Source organism: Cherax quadricarinatus, chromosome 34, assembly GCF_038502225.1.
Source record: "Cherax quadricarinatus isolate ZL_2023a chromosome 34, ASM3850222v1, whole genome shotgun sequence".
In the NCBI taxonomy this organism is placed as follows: Eukaryota; Metazoa; Arthropoda; class Malacostraca; order Decapoda; family Parastacidae; genus Cherax; species Cherax quadricarinatus.
In genome coordinates this window covers 35,239,191-35,258,463 of record NC_091325.1, presented here as the reverse complement: position 1 = coordinate 35,258,463, position 19,273 = coordinate 35,239,191, and the positions used below count along the sequence as shown (strand labels likewise).

General features: G+C 40.3%; 1 protein-coding gene across 1 annotated transcript in view; it reads left to right on the top strand.

Moving 5' to 3' along the window:
* LOC138850987 (zwei Ig domain protein zig-8-like) overlaps positions 1-19,273 on the top strand; it is a 180,543-nt gene that overhangs the window by 56,695 nt on the left and 104,575 nt on the right. Inside the window, exon 2 of the mRNA XM_070091269.1 lies at positions 12,489-12,569. Within this exon, the coding sequence (XP_069947370.1) occupies positions 12,533-12,569 (37 nt within the window). The 5' untranslated portion in view covers positions 12,489-12,532. The remainder of the gene's footprint in view (positions 1-12,488; positions 12,570-19,273) is intronic.

Genomic DNA, 19,273 nt, shown 5'->3' with positions numbered 1-19,273 from the left:
AAGGAGTCGTTCAAGACTCTGTATACCATTTAAGTCAGGCCCATACTGGAGTATGCAGCACCAGTTTGGAATCCACACCTGGTCAAGCACGTCAAGAAATTAGAGAAAGTGCAAAGGTTTGCAACAAGACTAGTCCCAGAGCTACGGGGATTGTCCTACGAAGAAAGGTTGAGGGAAATCGGCCTGACGACACTGGAGGACAGGAGGGTCATTGGAGACATGATAACGACGTATAAAATACTGCGCGGAATAGACAAGGTGGACAAAGACGGGATGTTCCAGAGAAGGGACACAGACACAAGAGGTCACAACTGGAAGTTGAAGACTCAGATGAATTAAAGGGATGTTAGGAAGTATTTCTTCAGTCATAGAGTAGTCAGGCCGTGGAATAGCCTGGAAAGCGACGTAGTGGAGGCGGGAACCATACGTAGTTTTAAGGCGAGGTATGATAAAGCTCATGGAGCAGCTAGAGAGAGGACCTAGTAGCAATCAGCGAAGAGGCGGGGCCAGGAGCTATGACTCCACCCCTGCAACCACAAATAGGTGAGTACAGTATTGGTGCACTGAGGTACAGTACAAGTACACTAAGGTACAGTATAGGTACGCTAAAGTATAGTACTGGTACACTAAGGTACAGTACAGGTACGCTAAAATATAGTACTGGTACACTAAGGTACAGTATAGGTACGCTAAAGTATAGTACTGGTTTACTAAGGTACAGTACAGGTACACTAAGGTACAGTACAGGTACACTAAGGTACAGTACAGGTACGCTAAATTATAGTACTACTACACTAAGGTACAGTATAGGTACGCTAAAGTATAGTACTGGTTTACTAAGGTACAGTACAGGTACACTAAGGTACAGTACAGGTACACTAAGGTACAGTACAGGTACACTAAGGTACAGTACAGGTACGCTAAATTATAGTACTACTACACTAAGGTACAGTATAGGTACGCCAAAGTATACTACTGGTACATTAGGGTACACTATAGGTACGCTAAAGTATAGTACTGGTACACTAAGGTACAGTATAGGTACGCTAAAGTATAGCACTGGTACACTAAGGTACAGTATAGGTACGCTAAAGTATAGCACTGGTACACTAAGGTACAGTATAGGTACGCTAAAGTATAGCACTGGTACACTAAGGTGCAGTTCTGGTACACTACGGGAATAAAGGTTTATTTTTTGATACATTGCTTTCATAATTGACAAAATAAGCGAAGATTCAGTGGTGAAATTATTTTTTCTCTATTGTTTTGAGATGTATTGGTGATTAAGATGATGTTGAACGTCTCTCAGCACAATTACACTTTAAAAGATAAATGTAGACAAATCTTAGTTACTCTGGAGACAACGTCAACATAACTGTGTACAGTACAATTATGCTATATCTATGTACAATACAGTTATATTATAACTGTGCAAGAAAGGTATAAAATACCGACAATATAAAAGTTAAGGCACATGTGCAACATCTGGATATCTTTATTGTAGACGTTTCGCCATCCAGTGGCTTTATCAATACAGATTCTAAGACATACTTAAAAGACAGTAGAACTATATACAAAAGATGAGGTAATCAGTCCCTCAGCCTTGGAGTTGGTGTTCACAGCATCGTGGTGGAGGAGAATCTGGAGCAAAGACAAGAAGACTGGTGGTTATATAGGCGTCAGTGGATAAGGACGTGTAGCAGACGAAGACATAGTCAGTGGTAGGCGGGATTCCCCAGTGGAAGTAGGTCCTACCTAAAGGGATGGGTTAGTTGAAGTAGCCGCGAAGAAGGGCGTTGTAGACGTCCTCTGAACCAAGATTCCATGATGGTGTAATGTCTGACAAGTTGTGCACCACTCCGCCGCCAATGCCCCTAGCACATAAGAAAAAGCTGACCTAGCACATTTACCCTCCTTGCCAAACTTCCACTATGAAGCAATGTAGAATGCTTGTTTCTTGCTGCCTTAAGCATAGACAACAATGTACACCTTTAACATGGTAATAAAGTGGGTGCCGGATTTCTTGAATTGTCCTGCTAAGGTAAGGGATTGATTGTCTCTTATTTAAACTACACGCTTGCAACATTGGTCTCTTGCTAAGAAGTCATATGACCCATCACATGCTCGTACTGGTACACGCTGGTTAAACATCTGTTGGTAATTACTTGATGTAGCAGCAAACAAGATGCTTGTCCCTTCTGAGAGGGCTGGGTCCCTCAGGCTGAAAAGGGCTGAAAGGGGCTGAAGGAAGCTGAAAATTCCTCCACAACAGCAACAGTACTGGTAAACTACAACAGAAGTTAGGTACAGTACAGCAACAGTACTGTTACACTACAGCAGCAATACTGGTACAGTACAGCAGCGATACTGATACACTACATGAGCAGTACTGGTACACTACAGGAGCAGTACTGTTGCAGTACAGGAGCAGTATGGGTACACTACATGAGCAGTACTGGCACACTACAGGAGCAGAACTTTTACAGTACAGGAGTATTACTGGTACACTACTGGAGCAGTATTGGTACACTACAGTAGCAATACTGGTACACTACAAGAGCAGTACTGGTCTTAGCTTTTGCTTTGTCAACTAACTTAAGCTTAAGGCTTCCAGTGATAGCCTTGTTTCCGAGCTCTGGGACTCTTCTAACGCTCTGGGAACAACAGGTCATGTGAATCAGAAGTTCATTGGAGAGATCTAAGGTCGTCAAGGCATGACAAGAACAAATGTGTATGCATGCTGTTGCCAAAACGGGGTTATATTGTTCGGTGTCACGATTGTCATTGCTTGGGAAGTAGTTAAGGCGTACACTCTTGACATCCAAGTCAAAGTTGACTTCTTCCCTCTTTCCCATGCATATGCGCAGAATTTGAGGGTTTCTGATGTTAGTGTTATCACTTCCTCTGTCAGGGACGTGGCCGGCGAAAGACACTTCACTAATCCTTGTTTACCTTGAGCTGGATAGTCGGGTGGGCAAGAGAGAGGTTGCCTACTCTCAGCCTGATGATGCAGCTGACCTTGACACATATTCATCAGAAGTAGTCTGTGTGTACGGGAATGCAAGTATAGAATGAGTGATGTGTATATTCTCAAGTAATGGTGACGCAGGAGGCCGCTCACCGTCATGAAGGATTGCTGGGTTGGTGCATGCCTCTAAGTACTGGCGAGGCGTTCTGCAACCCTTCGTGTCACGGGGCGTATCGAGCACAAAACAGTTTTATAACGCCAAGCATTACCAACAATCCTCAATTTATTACGTTTTATCCTTTGTATAATCTTTTTGCTGCACGGGGGAAAGGACGTGTAGCCATCACAGCATCCACGGGCACTGTACCTTCAGCTTGCCTTCCAAGAGTGCTAAAGGGAGACAGGTAGAAAAATACAGCATCGATATACTAAAGGAACAGTATTGGTACGCGATAGAAGTACTTCAGATACAATACTGTACTGTAATATACAGTACTGTATCTGAAGTGTACCAGTACGGTACCTATAGTGAATCAGTACTGTGGCTGTAGTATTATTACTGTACCTATAGTGTCCCAGAGCTGCATCTGCAATGTACCAGTAAATACTTGTGCAGTATATCACTAGTGCACCAATGCTGTAACTGTAGTGTACCAGTATTGTACATGTAGTGCGTCAATAATATACAGTACTATATTTGTAGTATACCAGTGCTGAACCTGTGGTGTACAAGTACAACAAGGTACATTTCTGGCACACTACATGTACAATACTGGTACACAGTTGCAGCACTGGTGCACTAGTGATATACTGTACAAGTGTTTACTAGCATACTACAGACACAGTACTGGTTAACTATAAGTACTGTACTGGTACACTTCAGATACAATACTGTACATTACAGGTAATTTTACTGGGAGACTTCAGATTGAGTACTGCTATATTACAAGGACAGTAGTGTACAACAGAGGCACCGTGCTGGTAATGAACTTGAAAACAACAGGTACAGCTTAGGTTCACTAGATAGATCACTGGTACACTACAGGTAATACTAGTATTAGGACAGGTCTTCCAAGGAACAAGAAAAATGTAAAGCACTGCAACAGACCTACTGGCACATGGTTACAAAACAGAATCTTCGGTAGAACGAAACCCCCCATTGGGCAGAGCCCAGTACTGCTTCCGTAGTGTACCAGTACTGCTTCCGTAGTGTACCAGTACTGCTTCCGTAGTGTACCAGTACTGCTTCCGTAGTGTACCAGTACTGCTTCCGTAGTGTACCAGTACTGCTTCCGTAGTGTACCAGTACTACTTCCGTAGTGTACCAGTACCGCTTCCGTAGTGTACCAGTACTGCTTCCGTAGTGTACCAGTACTACTTCCGTAGTGTACCAGTACTGCTCCCGTAGTGTACCAGTACTGCTCCCGTAGTGTACCAGTACTGCTCCCGTAGTGTACCAGTACTGCTTCCGTAGTGTACCAGTACTGCTCCCGTAGTGTACCAGTACTGCTCCCGTAGTGTACCAGTACTGCTCCCGTAGTGTACCAGTACTGCTCCCGTAGTGTACCAGTATTGCTCTCGTAGTGTGCCAGTACTGCTCCCGTAGTGTACCAGTACTGCGTCCGTAGTGTACCAGTACTGCTTCCGTAGTGTACCAGTACTGCTTCCGTAGTGTACCAGTACTGCTTCCGTAGTGTACCAGTACTGCTTCCGTAGTGTACCAGTACTGCTTCCGTAGTGTACCAGTACTGCTTCCGTAGTGTACCAGTACTGCTTCCGTAGTGTACCAGTACTGCTTCCGTAGTGTACCAGTACTACTTCCGTAGTGTACCAGTACTGCTCCCGTAGTGTACCAGTACTGCTCCCGTAGTGTACCAGTACTGCTTCCGTAGTGTACCAGTACTGCTCCCGTAGTGTACCAGTACTGCTTCCGTAGTGTACCAGTACTGCTTCCGTAGTGTACCAGTACTGCTCCCGTAGTGTACCAGTACTGCTCCCGTAGTGTACCAGTACTGCTCCCGTAGTGTACCAGTACTGCTTCCGTAGTGTACCAGTACTGCTTCCGTAGTGTACCAGTACTGCTTCCGTAGTGTACCAGTACTTCTTCCGTAGTGTACCAGTACTGCTTCCGTAGTGTACCAGTACTGCTCCCGTAGTGTACCAGTACTGCTTCCGTAGTGTACCAGTACTGCTTCCGTAGTGTACCAGTACTGCGTCTGTAGTGTACCAGTAATGCTTCCGTAGTGTACCAGTACTGCTCCCGTAGTGTACCAGTACTGCTTCCGTAGTGTACCAGTACTGCTCCCGTAGTGTACCAGTACTGCTCCCGTAGTGTACCAGTACTGCTTCCGTAGTGTACCAGTACTGCTTCCGTAGTGTACCAGTACTGCGTCTGTAGTGTACCAGTACTGCTTCCGTAGTGTACCAGTACTGCTCCCGTAGTGTACCAGCACTGCTTCCGTAGTGTACCAGTACTGCTCCCGTAGTGTACCAGTACTGCTCCCGTAGTGTGCCAGTACTGCTTCTGTAGTGTACCAGTACTGATTCCAAAGTGTACCAGTACTGCTTCTGTAGTGTACCAGTACTGATTCCAAAGTGTACCAGTACTGCTTCTGTAGTGTACCAGTACTGCTTCTGTAGTTTACAATATTGCTTCTGTAATGTACCAGTACTGCTCCTGTAGTATGAAAGCACTGCTACTGAAGAGTACCAATAATGCTTCTGTAGTGTACAAGCACTGTTCCTGTAGTGTACCAGAACTGCTTCTGTTGTGTATCAGCACTTCTTCTCTAATGTACAAGTATTGCTTCTGTAATGTACAAGTACTACCTCTGTAGTATACAAGTATTGCTTCTGTAGTGTACCAGTGCTGCTTCTGTAGTGTACCAATATTACTTCTGTAGTGTACGAGTACTGCTTCTGTACTGTACCAGTACTGCTTCTGTAGTTTACCAATATTATTTCTGTAGTGTACGAGTACTGCTTCTGTAGTATACAAGCACTGCTTTTGTATGCAAGTATTGCACCTGTAGCGTACAAGCACTGCTTGTGTAGTGTACCACTACTGCTCTTGTAACGTACTAGCAATGCTTCTGTAGTGTGCCAGTACAACTTCTGTAGTGTACCAGTACTGATTCTGTAGTGTATCAGTATTGCTTCTGTAGTGTACAAGCACTACTCCTGTAGTATACAAGTATTGCTTCTGAAATGTACCAGTACTGCTTCTGTAGTATACAAGCACTGTTCTTGTAGTGTATCATTACTGGTTCTCTAGTGTACCACTGCTGTTCCTGTAGGTTACAAGCACTGCTTCTGTAGTGTACCAGTACAACTTCCGTAGTGTACCAATACAACTTATGTAGTGTACCAGTACTGTTCTAGTGTACCAGTACTCCTGTAGTGTACAAGTACTGCTGTAGTGTACAAGTACTGCTTTTGTATTGTACCAGTACTGCTTCTGCAGTGTACAAGAACTGCTCCTGCTCTTGTAGTGTACAGTACCGCTTCTGCATTGTATCAGTAATGCTTCTGTAGTGTACAAGCACTGCTCCTGTAGCGTGCCATTACTGCTTCTGTAGTGTACAGGCACTGCTTCTGTAGTGCACCAATACTGCTTCTGTAGTGCACCAGTACTGCTCCTGTAGTGTACCAGCACTGCTTCTGTATTGTATCAGTACTGCTTCTGTAGTGTACAAGTATTGCTTCTGTAGTATACCAGTACTGCGTCTGTGGTGTACCAGTATTGCGTCTGTAGTGTACCAGTATTGCTCGTGTAGTGTTCCAGCATTGCTTCTATAGTGTACCAGTATTGTTCTGTCGCGTACAGACGCTGCTCCTGTAGTATACCAGTACTACTCCTGTAGTGTATCAGTATTCTTATAGTTAATCGTTGTAGTATTTGTACAGTATTTTTAGTCAGCGAAAGGACTTCCTTATGATCAGAAAAATGGAAAAAAATATGTAACTCATTAAGGAAAAATAATAGCGAGAAAATTAAAAAGTATTTAATTAAATATAAAAAATTGCCGCTGTGAGGTTTATATATGATGCTGAGACAAGAGATTTTACTTAAAGCAAAATGTTTCCTTCAGTTGTAGTGTAGGTACGATCTTGTTTTTCCATGGTAGACAGTGGTAGTCTGATTACATGTAGATGTAGAATTTCCTGTAACTTCTGGTTCACAGAATCTCGCTTCAGGTCGCGAGGAAAAGATGAGGAATCATTATGTCCTGCTTAGTCGTGTCGTCGAGGATCTACCTCCCGAAATATCGAGAGTCTGCTGCGGAAGACCACGCCTGCTGCACAACTGGCAATAACAATAAAAACACTGGTTACATGATGGTTATTAAATTATAACATTAAGAAATGACAAAGCGTAGTAATTGTACTTCAGTGTCATTACTGGTAATCAAGTAAAAACAAATATAAACAATATTCCTGGTTCATCGCCTTACCTGATGGGAAGAGTGGAAATAAAAAAAAAACCGACACGAAGAAGTCAGGCGTTTTATAGCGGGCCGCTAGATGGCAGTGAAGTTGGTGACACACTGTAATAGTCTCTCGAAACCTAAAATACCAGTAATTCAATATGCCTGCTTTTACCTCACAGTCATTCAAACGTTATTATTGAGCCTTACCATTCTCAGTAAGGGATTCCTGTGAGTCCTTCCACAAACATTAAGGAAAGCTATTGAGCTCTACCAATAATGTTTTAAGATACAAGAGACTCCTTCCTTAACCTAACCTTGTCAAACAAAACAAAAAAAATCAAACAATGCTAGTGAGTCCTGGCAATTAATCAGCCCTGCCATTAATATTAACGGCAACTAATGAGCCCTGCCACTAATATTAATGTCAACTAATGAGCCCTGCCACTAATATTAAGGTCAACTAATGAGCCCTGCCACTAATATTAATGTCAACTAATGAGCCCTGCCACTAATATTAAGGTCAACTAATGAGCCCTGCCACTAATATTAATGTCAACTAATGAGCCCTGCCACTAATATTAAGGCCAACTAATGAGCCCTGCCACTAATATTAATGTCAACTAATGAGCCCTGCCACTAATATTAATGTCAACTAATGAGCCCTGCCACTAATATTAAGGCCAACTAATGAGCCCTGCCACTAATATTAAAGCCAACTAATGTGCCCTGCCACTAATATTAAGGCCAACTAACGAGCTCTGCCACTAATATTAAGGCCAACTAATGAGCCCTGCTACTAATATTAAGGTCAACTAATGAGCCCTGCCACTAATATTAAGGCCAACTAATGAGCCCTGCCACTAATATTAAGGCCAACTAATGAGCCCTGCCACTAATATTAAGGCCAACTAATGAGCCCTGCCACTAATATTAAGGCCAACTAATGAGCCCTGCCACTAATATTAAGGCCAACTAATGAGCCCTGCTACTAATATTAAGGTCAACTAATGAGCCCTGCCACTAATATTAAGGCCAACTAATGAGCCCTGCCACTAATATTAAGGCCAACTAATGAGCCCTGCCACTAATATTAAAGCCAACTAATGAGCCCTGCCATTAATATTAAGGCCAACTAATGAGCCCTGCCACTAATATTAAGGCCAACTAATGAGCCCTGCCACTAATATTAAGACCAGCTAAAGATTCCTGCCACTAATATTAAGGCCGACTAATAAGCCCTGCCATTAATATTAAGGTCAACTAATAAGCCCTGCCACTAATATTAAGGCCAACTAATGAGCGCTGCTACTAATATTAAGACTAGCTAATAATCCCTGCCACTAATATTATGGCCAATAAGCCCTGCCATTAATATTAAAGCCAGCTAATGAGTCCTGCAACTAATATTAAGGCCAATTAATGAGCCCTGCCACTAATATTAAGGCCAACTAAACAGTCCTGCCATTAATATTAGGGCCAACTAATGAGCGCTGCCACTAATATTAAGGCCAACTAATGAGCCCTGCCACTAATATTAAGGCCATCTAATGAGCCCTTCCATTAATATTAAGGCCAACTAATGAGCCCTGCCACTAACATTTGGGCCAACTAATGATGCCTGCCACTAATATTAAGGCCAACTAATGAGCCCTGCCACTAACATTTGGGCCAACTAATGAGGCCTGCCGTTAATATTAAGGCCAAATAATGAGCCCTTCCTCTAATATTAAGGTCATCTAATGAGCCCTGTCATTAATATTACGATACATTAGTAAGTCTTCTCAATATCATTGAAGTATACGTCTGAGTTTTTGCATTAACATCAGTTCACACCAGTAAGTTCTTCCAATAAAATTAAGGAAGTCTTTTAAATCTTTCTGTTGATATTAGAGGATACTATTGAGAACTTCCATTAAGGGATTCTAAGGAGTTCTTCCATTAAGGGATGCGAGAGAGTGCTGCCATTAAGGGATGGAAATGGTTTGTGTAGTTGTTTGTGATCCGGTGATGTCTGTGATGCCGTGTTGTCTTTGGTCCAGTGTTGTCTGTGATCCAGTGTTGTCTGTGATGCCGTGTTGTCTGTGATGCAGTGTTGTCTGTGATGCAGTGTTGTCTGTGATGCAGTGTTGTCTGTGATCCAGTGTTGTCTGTAATCCAGTGTTCTCTGTGATCTAGTGTTGTTTGTGATCCAGTGTTGTCTGTGTCCCATATAGAGTGTGATGCAGTGTTGTCTGTGATCCAGTGTTGTCTGTGATGCAAAGTTGTTTGTGATCTAGTGATGTCTGTGATCCAGTGTTGTCTGAGATCCAGTGTTGTCTGTGATCCAGTGTTGTCTGTGATCCAGAGTTGTATGTGGCCCATATAGAGTGTGATCCAGTGTTGTCTGTGATCCATTGTAGTCTGTGATTCTTTGTAGTCTGTGATTCACTGTACTCTGTGATCCATTGTAGTCTATGAATCACTGTACTCTGTGATCCATTACAGCCTGTGATTCCTTGTAGTCTGTGATCCATTGTTGTCTGTGATCCATTGAATTCTGTGATTTATTGTAGTTTGTGATTCATTGTAGCCTGTGATTCACTGTAGTCTCTTATCAATTGTAGTATGTGATGTATTGTAGTTTGTGATTCACTGTAGTCTGCGATTCATTGTATTTTTTGATTCACTGTAGTCTCTGATCCATTGTAGTCTGTGGATCACTATAGTCTGCGATCTATTGTAGTCTGTGATCCATTGTAATCTGTGATCTATTGTAGCTCATGAGTCATTGTAGCCTGTAATTCATTGCAGTCTGTGCCTCATTGTAGTCTGTAATTCATTATAGTTTGTGATTCATTGTAGTCAGTGATTCACTGTAGTCTGTAATTCATTGTTGTCTGTGATTCATGGTAGTCTGTGATTCATTGTAGTCTGTGTTTCATTGTAGTCTGTGTTTCATTGTAGTCTGTGATTCATTGTAGTCTGTGATTCATTGTAGTGTGTGATTCATTGTAGTCTATGATTCATTGTAGTCTGTAATTCAGTGTAGTCTGTGATTCATTGTAGTCTGTAAGTCACTGTAGACTGTGATTCATTTGTAGTCTATGATTCATTGTAGTCTGTGTTTCATTGTAGACTGTGTTTCATTGTAGTCTGTGATTCATTGTAGTCTGTAATTCATTGTAGTCTATGATTCATTGTAGTAAGTGATTCATTGTAGCTTGTTATTTACTGTAGTCTGTAATTCATTGTAGTCTGAGATTCATTGTAGTCTGCAATTCATTGTTGTCTGTGATTCATTGTAGTCTGTGATTCATTGTAGTCTGTGTTTCATTGTAGTCTGTGTTTCATTATAGTCTGTAATTCACTGTATTCTGTGTTTCATTGTAGTCTGTAATTCGTTGTAGTCTGTGACTCACTGTAGTGTGTGATTTATTGTAGTCTATGATTCACTGTAGTCTGTAATTCATTGTACTCTGTGATTCATTGTAGTCTATGATTCATTTTAGTCTGTATTTCATTGTAGTCTGTGTTTCATTGTAGTCTGTGATTCATTGTAGCCTGTAATTCATTGTAATCCGTGATTCATTGTAGTCAGTGATTCATTGTAGTCTGTTATTCATTGTAGTCAGTAATTCATTGTAATCTGTGATTCATTGTAGTATGTAATTCATTGTAGTCTGTGATTCATTGTAATATGTAATTCATTGTACTCTGAAATTCATTGTAGTCTATGATTCATTGTAGTTTGTATTTCATTGTAGTCTGTGTTTCATTGTAGTCAGTGATTTATTGTAGTCTGTTATTCATTGTAGTCTGTAATTCATTGTAATCTGTGATTCATTGTAGTCTGCAATTCATTGTAGTCTGTGATTCATTGTAGTCTCTGATTCATTGTAGTCTGTGATTTATTGTAGTCTGAGTTTCATTGTAGTCTGTAATTCATTGTAGTCTGTGATTCATTGTAATCTGTAATTCATTGTTGTCTGTGATTCATTGTAGTCTGTGATTCATTGTGGTCTGTGATTCATTGTAGTCTGTAATTCATTGTAGTCTGTGATTCACTGTAGTCTGTAATTCATTGTAGTCTGTGTTTCAATGTAGTCTGTAATTCATTGTAGTCTGTGATTCATTATGGTCTGTAATTCATTGTTGTCTGTGATTCATTGTAGTCTGATTCATTGTAGTCTGTGATTCATTGTAGTCTGTGTTTTATTGTAGTCTGTGATTCATTGTAGTTTGTAATTCATTATTGTCTGTGATTCATTGTAATCTGCGATTCATTGTAATCTGTGTTTCATTGTAGTCTGTAATTCATTGTAGTCTGTGATTCATTGTAGTCTGTAATTCATTGTTGTCTGTGATTCATTGTAGTCTGTAATTTATTGTAGTCTGTGATTCATTGTAGGCTGTGATTCATTGTAATCTGTGATTCATTGTAGTCTGTATTTCATTGTAGTTTGTAATTCATTGTATTCTGTGATTCACTGTAGTCTGTAACTCATTGTTTTCTGTGTTTCATTGTAGTCTGTGACTCATTGTAATTTGTGATTCATTATAGTCTGTGTTTCACTGTAGTCTGTGATTCAGCGGTTTGTCTTGACGTCAGTGAACCAATGTTTTGTCTTGACGTCAGCGAATCATTGTTTTGTATTGATGTCAGAGAACCAGTGTTTTTTCTTGGTGCCAGTGAACCTGCATTTTGCCTAAACGTCAGTGAAAGTGTTTTTTCATGATGTCAGTGAATCAGTGTTTCGTCTTGACGTAGGTGAACCAGTCTTGCCTGTATACCAAAGGTTTAACTGTTTTCTGTGTACCAATATTTTGTATTATTTATATTATTGTAAGTTAAGGACAATGTTTTGTCCGTAGAACCAACGTTTTATGAATTATTTTGTTATTGTTCCAAAAATGTTCAGGAATGACAGTCGTTCACATTATACTGAATAATTATAAAAGAATTAATTTTTAATATCCTGTAGTTCATGTTGAGGTAAATTGTGTTACACTGATGGTTATATTGTTCCTTTATTGTTCATAGAGTATTATTAGTGTTGTATGGTACTTGTATTGTTTACACTGTGTTAAGTGTGTTTCTGGATGTGTTGCAGATGAGGAGAAGACATCACTGACTTCTCTGCTGGACCAGCACAACATGCTCATGTTAATTCTATACTTCCTTCTGTCGTCAGGTGAGTCCTAATGTAACTGATTATTTTACATTTATAAAACACACACACACACACACACACACACACACACACACACACACACACACACAATAACAGACACAATCTTCCCAACGGGATATCAGATCCTGAGGAAAGATAGGAGTAGATGGGGGGAGGGGTTGCACTGCTCATAAAACCCCGATGGGGATTTGAGGAAATGGAAGGCATGGACATGATTGGAGAAAGAGACTACATTGTAGGTACAATTCAGTCTGGAGAACATAAAGTAGTCATTGGAGTGATGTATAACCCACCACAGAACTGCAGGAGGCCAAGAGAGGAGTACGAAGAAAACAACAGGGTGATGGTGGACACACTGGCTGAGGTGGCAAGAAGACCTCACTCGAGCAGAGCAAAGTTACTGGTAAGGGGCGATTTCAACCACAGGGAGATCGACTGGGAAAATCTGGAGCCACATGGGGGTCCCGAAACATGGAGAGCCAAGATGATGGATGTGGTACTTGAAAACCTTATGCATCAAAATGTCAGGGACACAACCAGAGAGAGAGGGGAGGATGAGCCAGCAAGACTGGATCTTGTGTTCACCCTGAGCAGTTCAGACATTGAGGACATCACTTACGAGAGGCCCCTTGGAGCTAGCGATCACGTGGTTCTGAGTTTTGATTATATAGTAGAGTTACAAGTGGAGAAGGTAACAGGAACTGAAGGGGACAGGCCAAACTATAAAAGGGGGGACTACACAGGTATGAGAAACTTCCTGCAGGAGGTTCAGTGGGACAGAGAAATGGTAGGAAAATCAGTAAACGAGATGATGGAATATGTGGCAACAAAGTGCAAGGAGGCAGAGGGAAGGTTTGTTCCCAAGGGAAACAGAAATAATAGGAAGACCAAAACGAGTCCTTGGTTTACCCGAAGGTGTAGGGAGGCAAAAACTAAGTGCAACAGAGAATGGAAAAGGTACAGGAGGCATAGGACCCAGGAAAACAAGGAGATTAGTAGAAGAGCCAGAAACGAGTATGCACAGATAAGGAGGGAGGCCCAGCAACAGTATGAAAACAACATAGCATCGAAAGTCAAATCTGACCCGAAACTGCTGTATAGCCACATTAGGAGGAAGACAACAGTCAAGGACCAGGTGATAAGGCTGAGGAAAGAAGGTGGAGAACTCACAAGAAACGATCAAGAGGTATGTGAGGAGCTCAACACGAGATTTAAGGAAGTATTTACAGTAGAGACAGGAAGGACTCTGGGGGGACAGATCAGATGGGGACAGCAGCAAGGAATACACCAACAAGTGTTGGACGACATACATACAGATGAGGAGGAGGTGAAGAAACTGCTAAGGGACATCGATACCTCAAAGGCAACGGGACCGGACAACATCTCCCCGTGGGTCCTTAGAGAGGGAGCAGATATGTTGTGCGTGCCACTTACCACAATCTTCAACACGTCCCTGGAAACTGGGCAACTACCTGAGGTATGGAAGACGGCAAATGTAGTTCCCATTTTTAAAAAAGGAGACAGAAAAGAGGCACTAAACTATAGACCTGTGTCATTGACGTGTATAGTATGCAAAGTTATGGAGAAGATTATCAGGAGGAGAGTGGTGGAGCACCTGGAACGGAACAAGAGAATAAATGCCAACCAGCACGGATTCATGGAAGGCAAATCCTGTGTCACAAACCTTCTGGAGTTTTATGATAAAATAACAGAAGTAAGACACGAGAGAGAGGGGTGGGTTGATTGCATCTTCTTGGACTGCAAGAAGGCCTTTGACACAGTTCCTCACAAGAGATTAGTGCAGAAGCTAGAGCATCAGGTGCATATAACAGGAAGGGCACTGCAATGGATCAGAGAATACCTGACAGGGAGGCAACAACTAGTCATGGTATGTAATGATGTATCACAGTGGTTACCTGTGACGAGCGGGGTCCCACAGGGGTCGGTCCTAGGACCAGTGCTATTTTTGGTATATGATGGAAGGGTTAGACTCAGAAGTGTCCCTGTTTGCAGATGATGTGAAGTTAATGAGGAGAATTAAATCTGATGAGGACCAGGCAGGACTTCAAAGAGACTTGGACAGACTAGATACCTGGTCCAGCAAATGGCTTCTCGAATTTAATCCTGCCAAATGCAAAGTCATGAAGATAGGGGAAGGGCACAGAAGACCACAGACAGAGTATATTCTAGGTGGCCAAAGACTGCAAACCTCACTCAAGGAGAAAGATCTTGGGGTGAGTATAACACAGAGCATGTCTCCGGAAGCACACATCAATCAGATAACTGCTGCAGCATATGGGCGCCTGGCAAACCTGAGAACAGCATTCCGATACCTTAATAAGGAATCGTTCAAGACACTGTACACCGTGTATGTCAGGCCCATACTGGAGTATGCAGCACCTGTTTGGAACCCGCACTTGATAAAGCACGTCAAGAAACTAGAGAAAGTACAAAGGTTTGCAACAAGGTTAGTTCCAGAGCTAAGGGGAATGTCCTATGAAGAAAGATTAAGGGAAATCGGCCTGACGACACTGGAGGACAGGAGGGTCAGGAGAGACATGATAACGACATATAAAATACTGCGTGGAATAGACAAGGTGGACAAAGACAGGATGTTCCAGGGAGGGGACACAGAAACAAGAGGCCACAATTGGAAGTTGAAGACACAAATGAGTCAGAGAGATATTAGGAAGTATTTCTTCAGTCATAGAGTTGTAAGGCAGTGGAATAGCCTAGAAAATGACGTAGTGGAGGCAGAAACCATACAGTTTTAAGACGAGGTTTGATAAAGCTCATGGAGCGGGGAGAGAGAGGGCCCAGTAGCAACCGGTGAAGAGGCTGGGCCAGGAGCTAAGACTCGACCCCTGCAACCACAAATAGGTGAGTAAAAATAGGTGAGTACACACAAACACACACACACACACACACACACACACACACACACACACACACACACACACACACACACACACACACACACATATATATATATATATATATATATATATATATATATATATATATATATATATATATATATATATATATATATATATATATATATATATATATATATATATGCAAAACAACCACTCTGAAAGAATAGAGAAATTCCAAGCGCATTCGTGATTTTTTCGAAATTATTGAATACACAAATTTTCGCTTGCGTATTCGACAAGAAGAGCGTTGCTATTTAAGCCAAAATCGCAAGTTTTATCTAACCGGCACGAATAGGTAAAACTTGCGAAAATCACATGACGAAAATCCCATGACACTCTATCCCATTGGACCTCACAATCTTATAGACGCACCCATATCACCGAATGTCCTCGGATCTAGATAAAACACTTAGCTCTGCTGGGTGCTTGATTCTTTTGTAGGATTGTGTGGCCCAGTGGGTTAGAGCGTCATGTGATTTTCACACACCACGATGCAGGACCAAAACGACATGGATTCGAAAATTCTGCTAGCCGCAGTGATGTTATTCATTCATTACCACTCATTCGTGGTCACAGGACGGTAGTACCTTCCTGGGTGGTTGATCTCTATCAACCTACTGCATATATATATATATATATATATATATATATATATATATATATATATATATATATATATATATATATATATATATATATATATATATATATATATATATATATATATATATATATATATATATATGCATATATATATATGCATATATATATATGCATATATATATATATATATATATATATATATATATATATATATATATATATATATATATATATATATATATATATATATATATGTATATATATATATATATATATATATATATATATATATATATATATATATATATATATATATATATATATATATATATATATATATATATATATATATATATATATATATATATATATATATATATACACACACACAGTGGACCCTCGACCAGCGATGGCATCGATTAACGATAAATCTGACTAGCGATACATTTTATCGCAAAAATTTTGCCTCGATTAGCGCTAAAAAACTCGACCAACACTATTCGTTCCGTCTGAGACGCGTCCACTTCTGGCCAGTGTTTACAAGCCAGCCAGCCACCGCGGTCGCTTCCAAGCATACAATCGGAACATTTCATATTATCACAGCCTTTTTAGTGATTGCACCTGCAAAATAAGTCACCATGGGCCCCAAGAAAGCTTCTAGTGCCAACCCTACAGCAAAAAGGGTGAGAATTACTATGGATATGAAGAAAGAGATCATTGCTAAGTATGAAAGTGGAGTGCATGTCTCCGAGCTGGCCAGGCTGTACACAAAACCCCAATCAACCATCGCTACTATTGTGGCCAAGAAAACGGCAATCAAGGAAGCTGTTCTTGCCAAAGGTGCAACTATGTTTTCGAAACTGAGATCGCAAGTGATAGAAGATGTTGAGAGACTGTTATTGGTATGGATAAACGAAAAACAGATAGCAGGAGATAGCATCTCTCAAGCGATCATATGTGAAAAGGCTAGGAAGTTGCATGACGATTTAATTAGAAAAATGCCAGCAACTAGTGGTGATGTGAGTGAATTTAAGGCCAGCAAAGGTTGGTTTGAGAGATTTAAGAATCGTAGTGGCATACATAGTGTGATAAGGCATGGTGAGGCTGCCAGTTTGGACCAAAAAGCAGCTGAAAAATATGTGCAGGAATTCAAGGAGTACATAGACAGTGAAGGACTGAAACCTGAACAAGTGTTTAATGGTGACACTGACAATGTTGTGAAACACTTTAGGAATGTCATAAAGGAACGGGAGGTACAGGCCTCTATGGGCAGATATGTTGTGCGACAGAGGTCCAGTGACTCTCAAGCTGGTCCTAGTGGCATTAAAAGAAGAAGGGAAGTAACCCCGAAAAAGGACTTGCTACCTCAAGTCCTAATGGAAGGGGATTCCCCTTCTAAACACTAAGACCATCAACACACTCCCCTCTTCCCATCCCATCAATCATCACCAGATCTTCAATAAAGGTAAGTGTCATGTAACTGTGCATGTCTTCTTCAGTTTGTGTGTATTAAAATTAATATTTCATGTGTTAAATTTTTTTTTTCAATACTTTTGGGTGTCTTGCACGGATTAATTTGATTTCCATTATTTCTTATGGGGAAAATTAACTTGACTAACGATTATTCCGACTAACGATGAGCTCTCAGGAACGGATTAATAGCGGTAGTCGAGGGTCCACTTTATTATATATATATATATATATAAACATATATATATATATATATATATATATATATATATGTTTATATATATAATATATATATATATATATATATATATATATATATATATATATATGCAAAACAACCACTCTGAAAGAATAGAGAAATTCCAAGCGCTTTCGTGACTACTCACATTATCAAGGAACTATGAAAGTAAAGCATCCAAGAAAGCTATATAAGGGGTCTGGCCGGCACCTCACTATCAGATCCCACAACGGTTTAAACACCTGACGCGCGCCGACCCAACTTGGATAGGTCCTTGGCACAACTCGCCCCACAAACTATTCTACCCAAGAAATAAGAAATTTTAAAGATTATTTGTCCAGTGTATTATTAAATTCTTCCCAAATTCTATTAATTATAAATGGATCTAATTTATATAAACCAAAGGAAATATTCATATTATTGTCAAAACTGCTTTTTATGAAACAAGATTCAATTATATTCCTGTCGACCATGGACTTGCTTGATACTACTTTCTCAACTTTTTGAAAATCAATTGGATGGTTAAAATCTCTTACATGAATAAATAGAGCATTGGAATCTTGTCCAGTTCTAATGCTATATTTATGTTGTTTTAATCTTAGTTCGAGATTTTTACCAGTTTGACCGTAATAAACTTTATCGCAAATTTTACAAGGAATCTTATAGACACATCCATCAGCATTTTGGGGGGAATTCTTTATCAAAAGTTTTTTTACTGTATCAAGATTTTTGAATACAACTTTAATATTAAAAGTCTTAAGAAGAGAAGGCATATCAACCAAGTTTTCATGGTAAGGGAGAACCAACATATTTTTAGTTGAATAAGGCTGGTTGTCCCTTTTTGGATTGTAAAAAGTATTTCTAGCAACTTTAAAAGATTTATCAATTACATTTCTTGGGTATTTTAAATCATTACCTATTTCATAAATTTTGGATATTTCCTCATCTATGAACTCAGGACTACAAATTCGTAAAGCTCTCAGAAACATTGATGAGAAAACAGACAGTTTGACTCTATCTTGATGCGAGGAATAATAGTGGACATAGGAACAGTTATTAGTAGGTTTTCTGTAAATTTTAAATTTGAATTCATTATTACCCTTAATAATTAAAACATCTAGAAAAGGCAATGAGTTATTTTCTTCAAACTCAACAGTAAAGTTTATTGAATGGGCTAAGCTATTTAATTTTCCAAGGAACATTTTAGTCATTCTTCTCTGTATGTTCTCTAATGAGTCTATGTCCATCCTGTAGTAAGGGGACCAAAACTGAGCAGCATAATCTAAATGAGGCCTCACTAGTGATGTATAGAGCTGTAAAATAACTTTTGGACTTCTGTTACTTATACTTCTTGAGATAAATCCAAGTAATCTGTTGGCCTTGTTGCGCACACTGAGGCACTGCTGTCTTGGCTTTAGATTTCTGCTTACCATGACTCCCAAGTCTTTTTCACA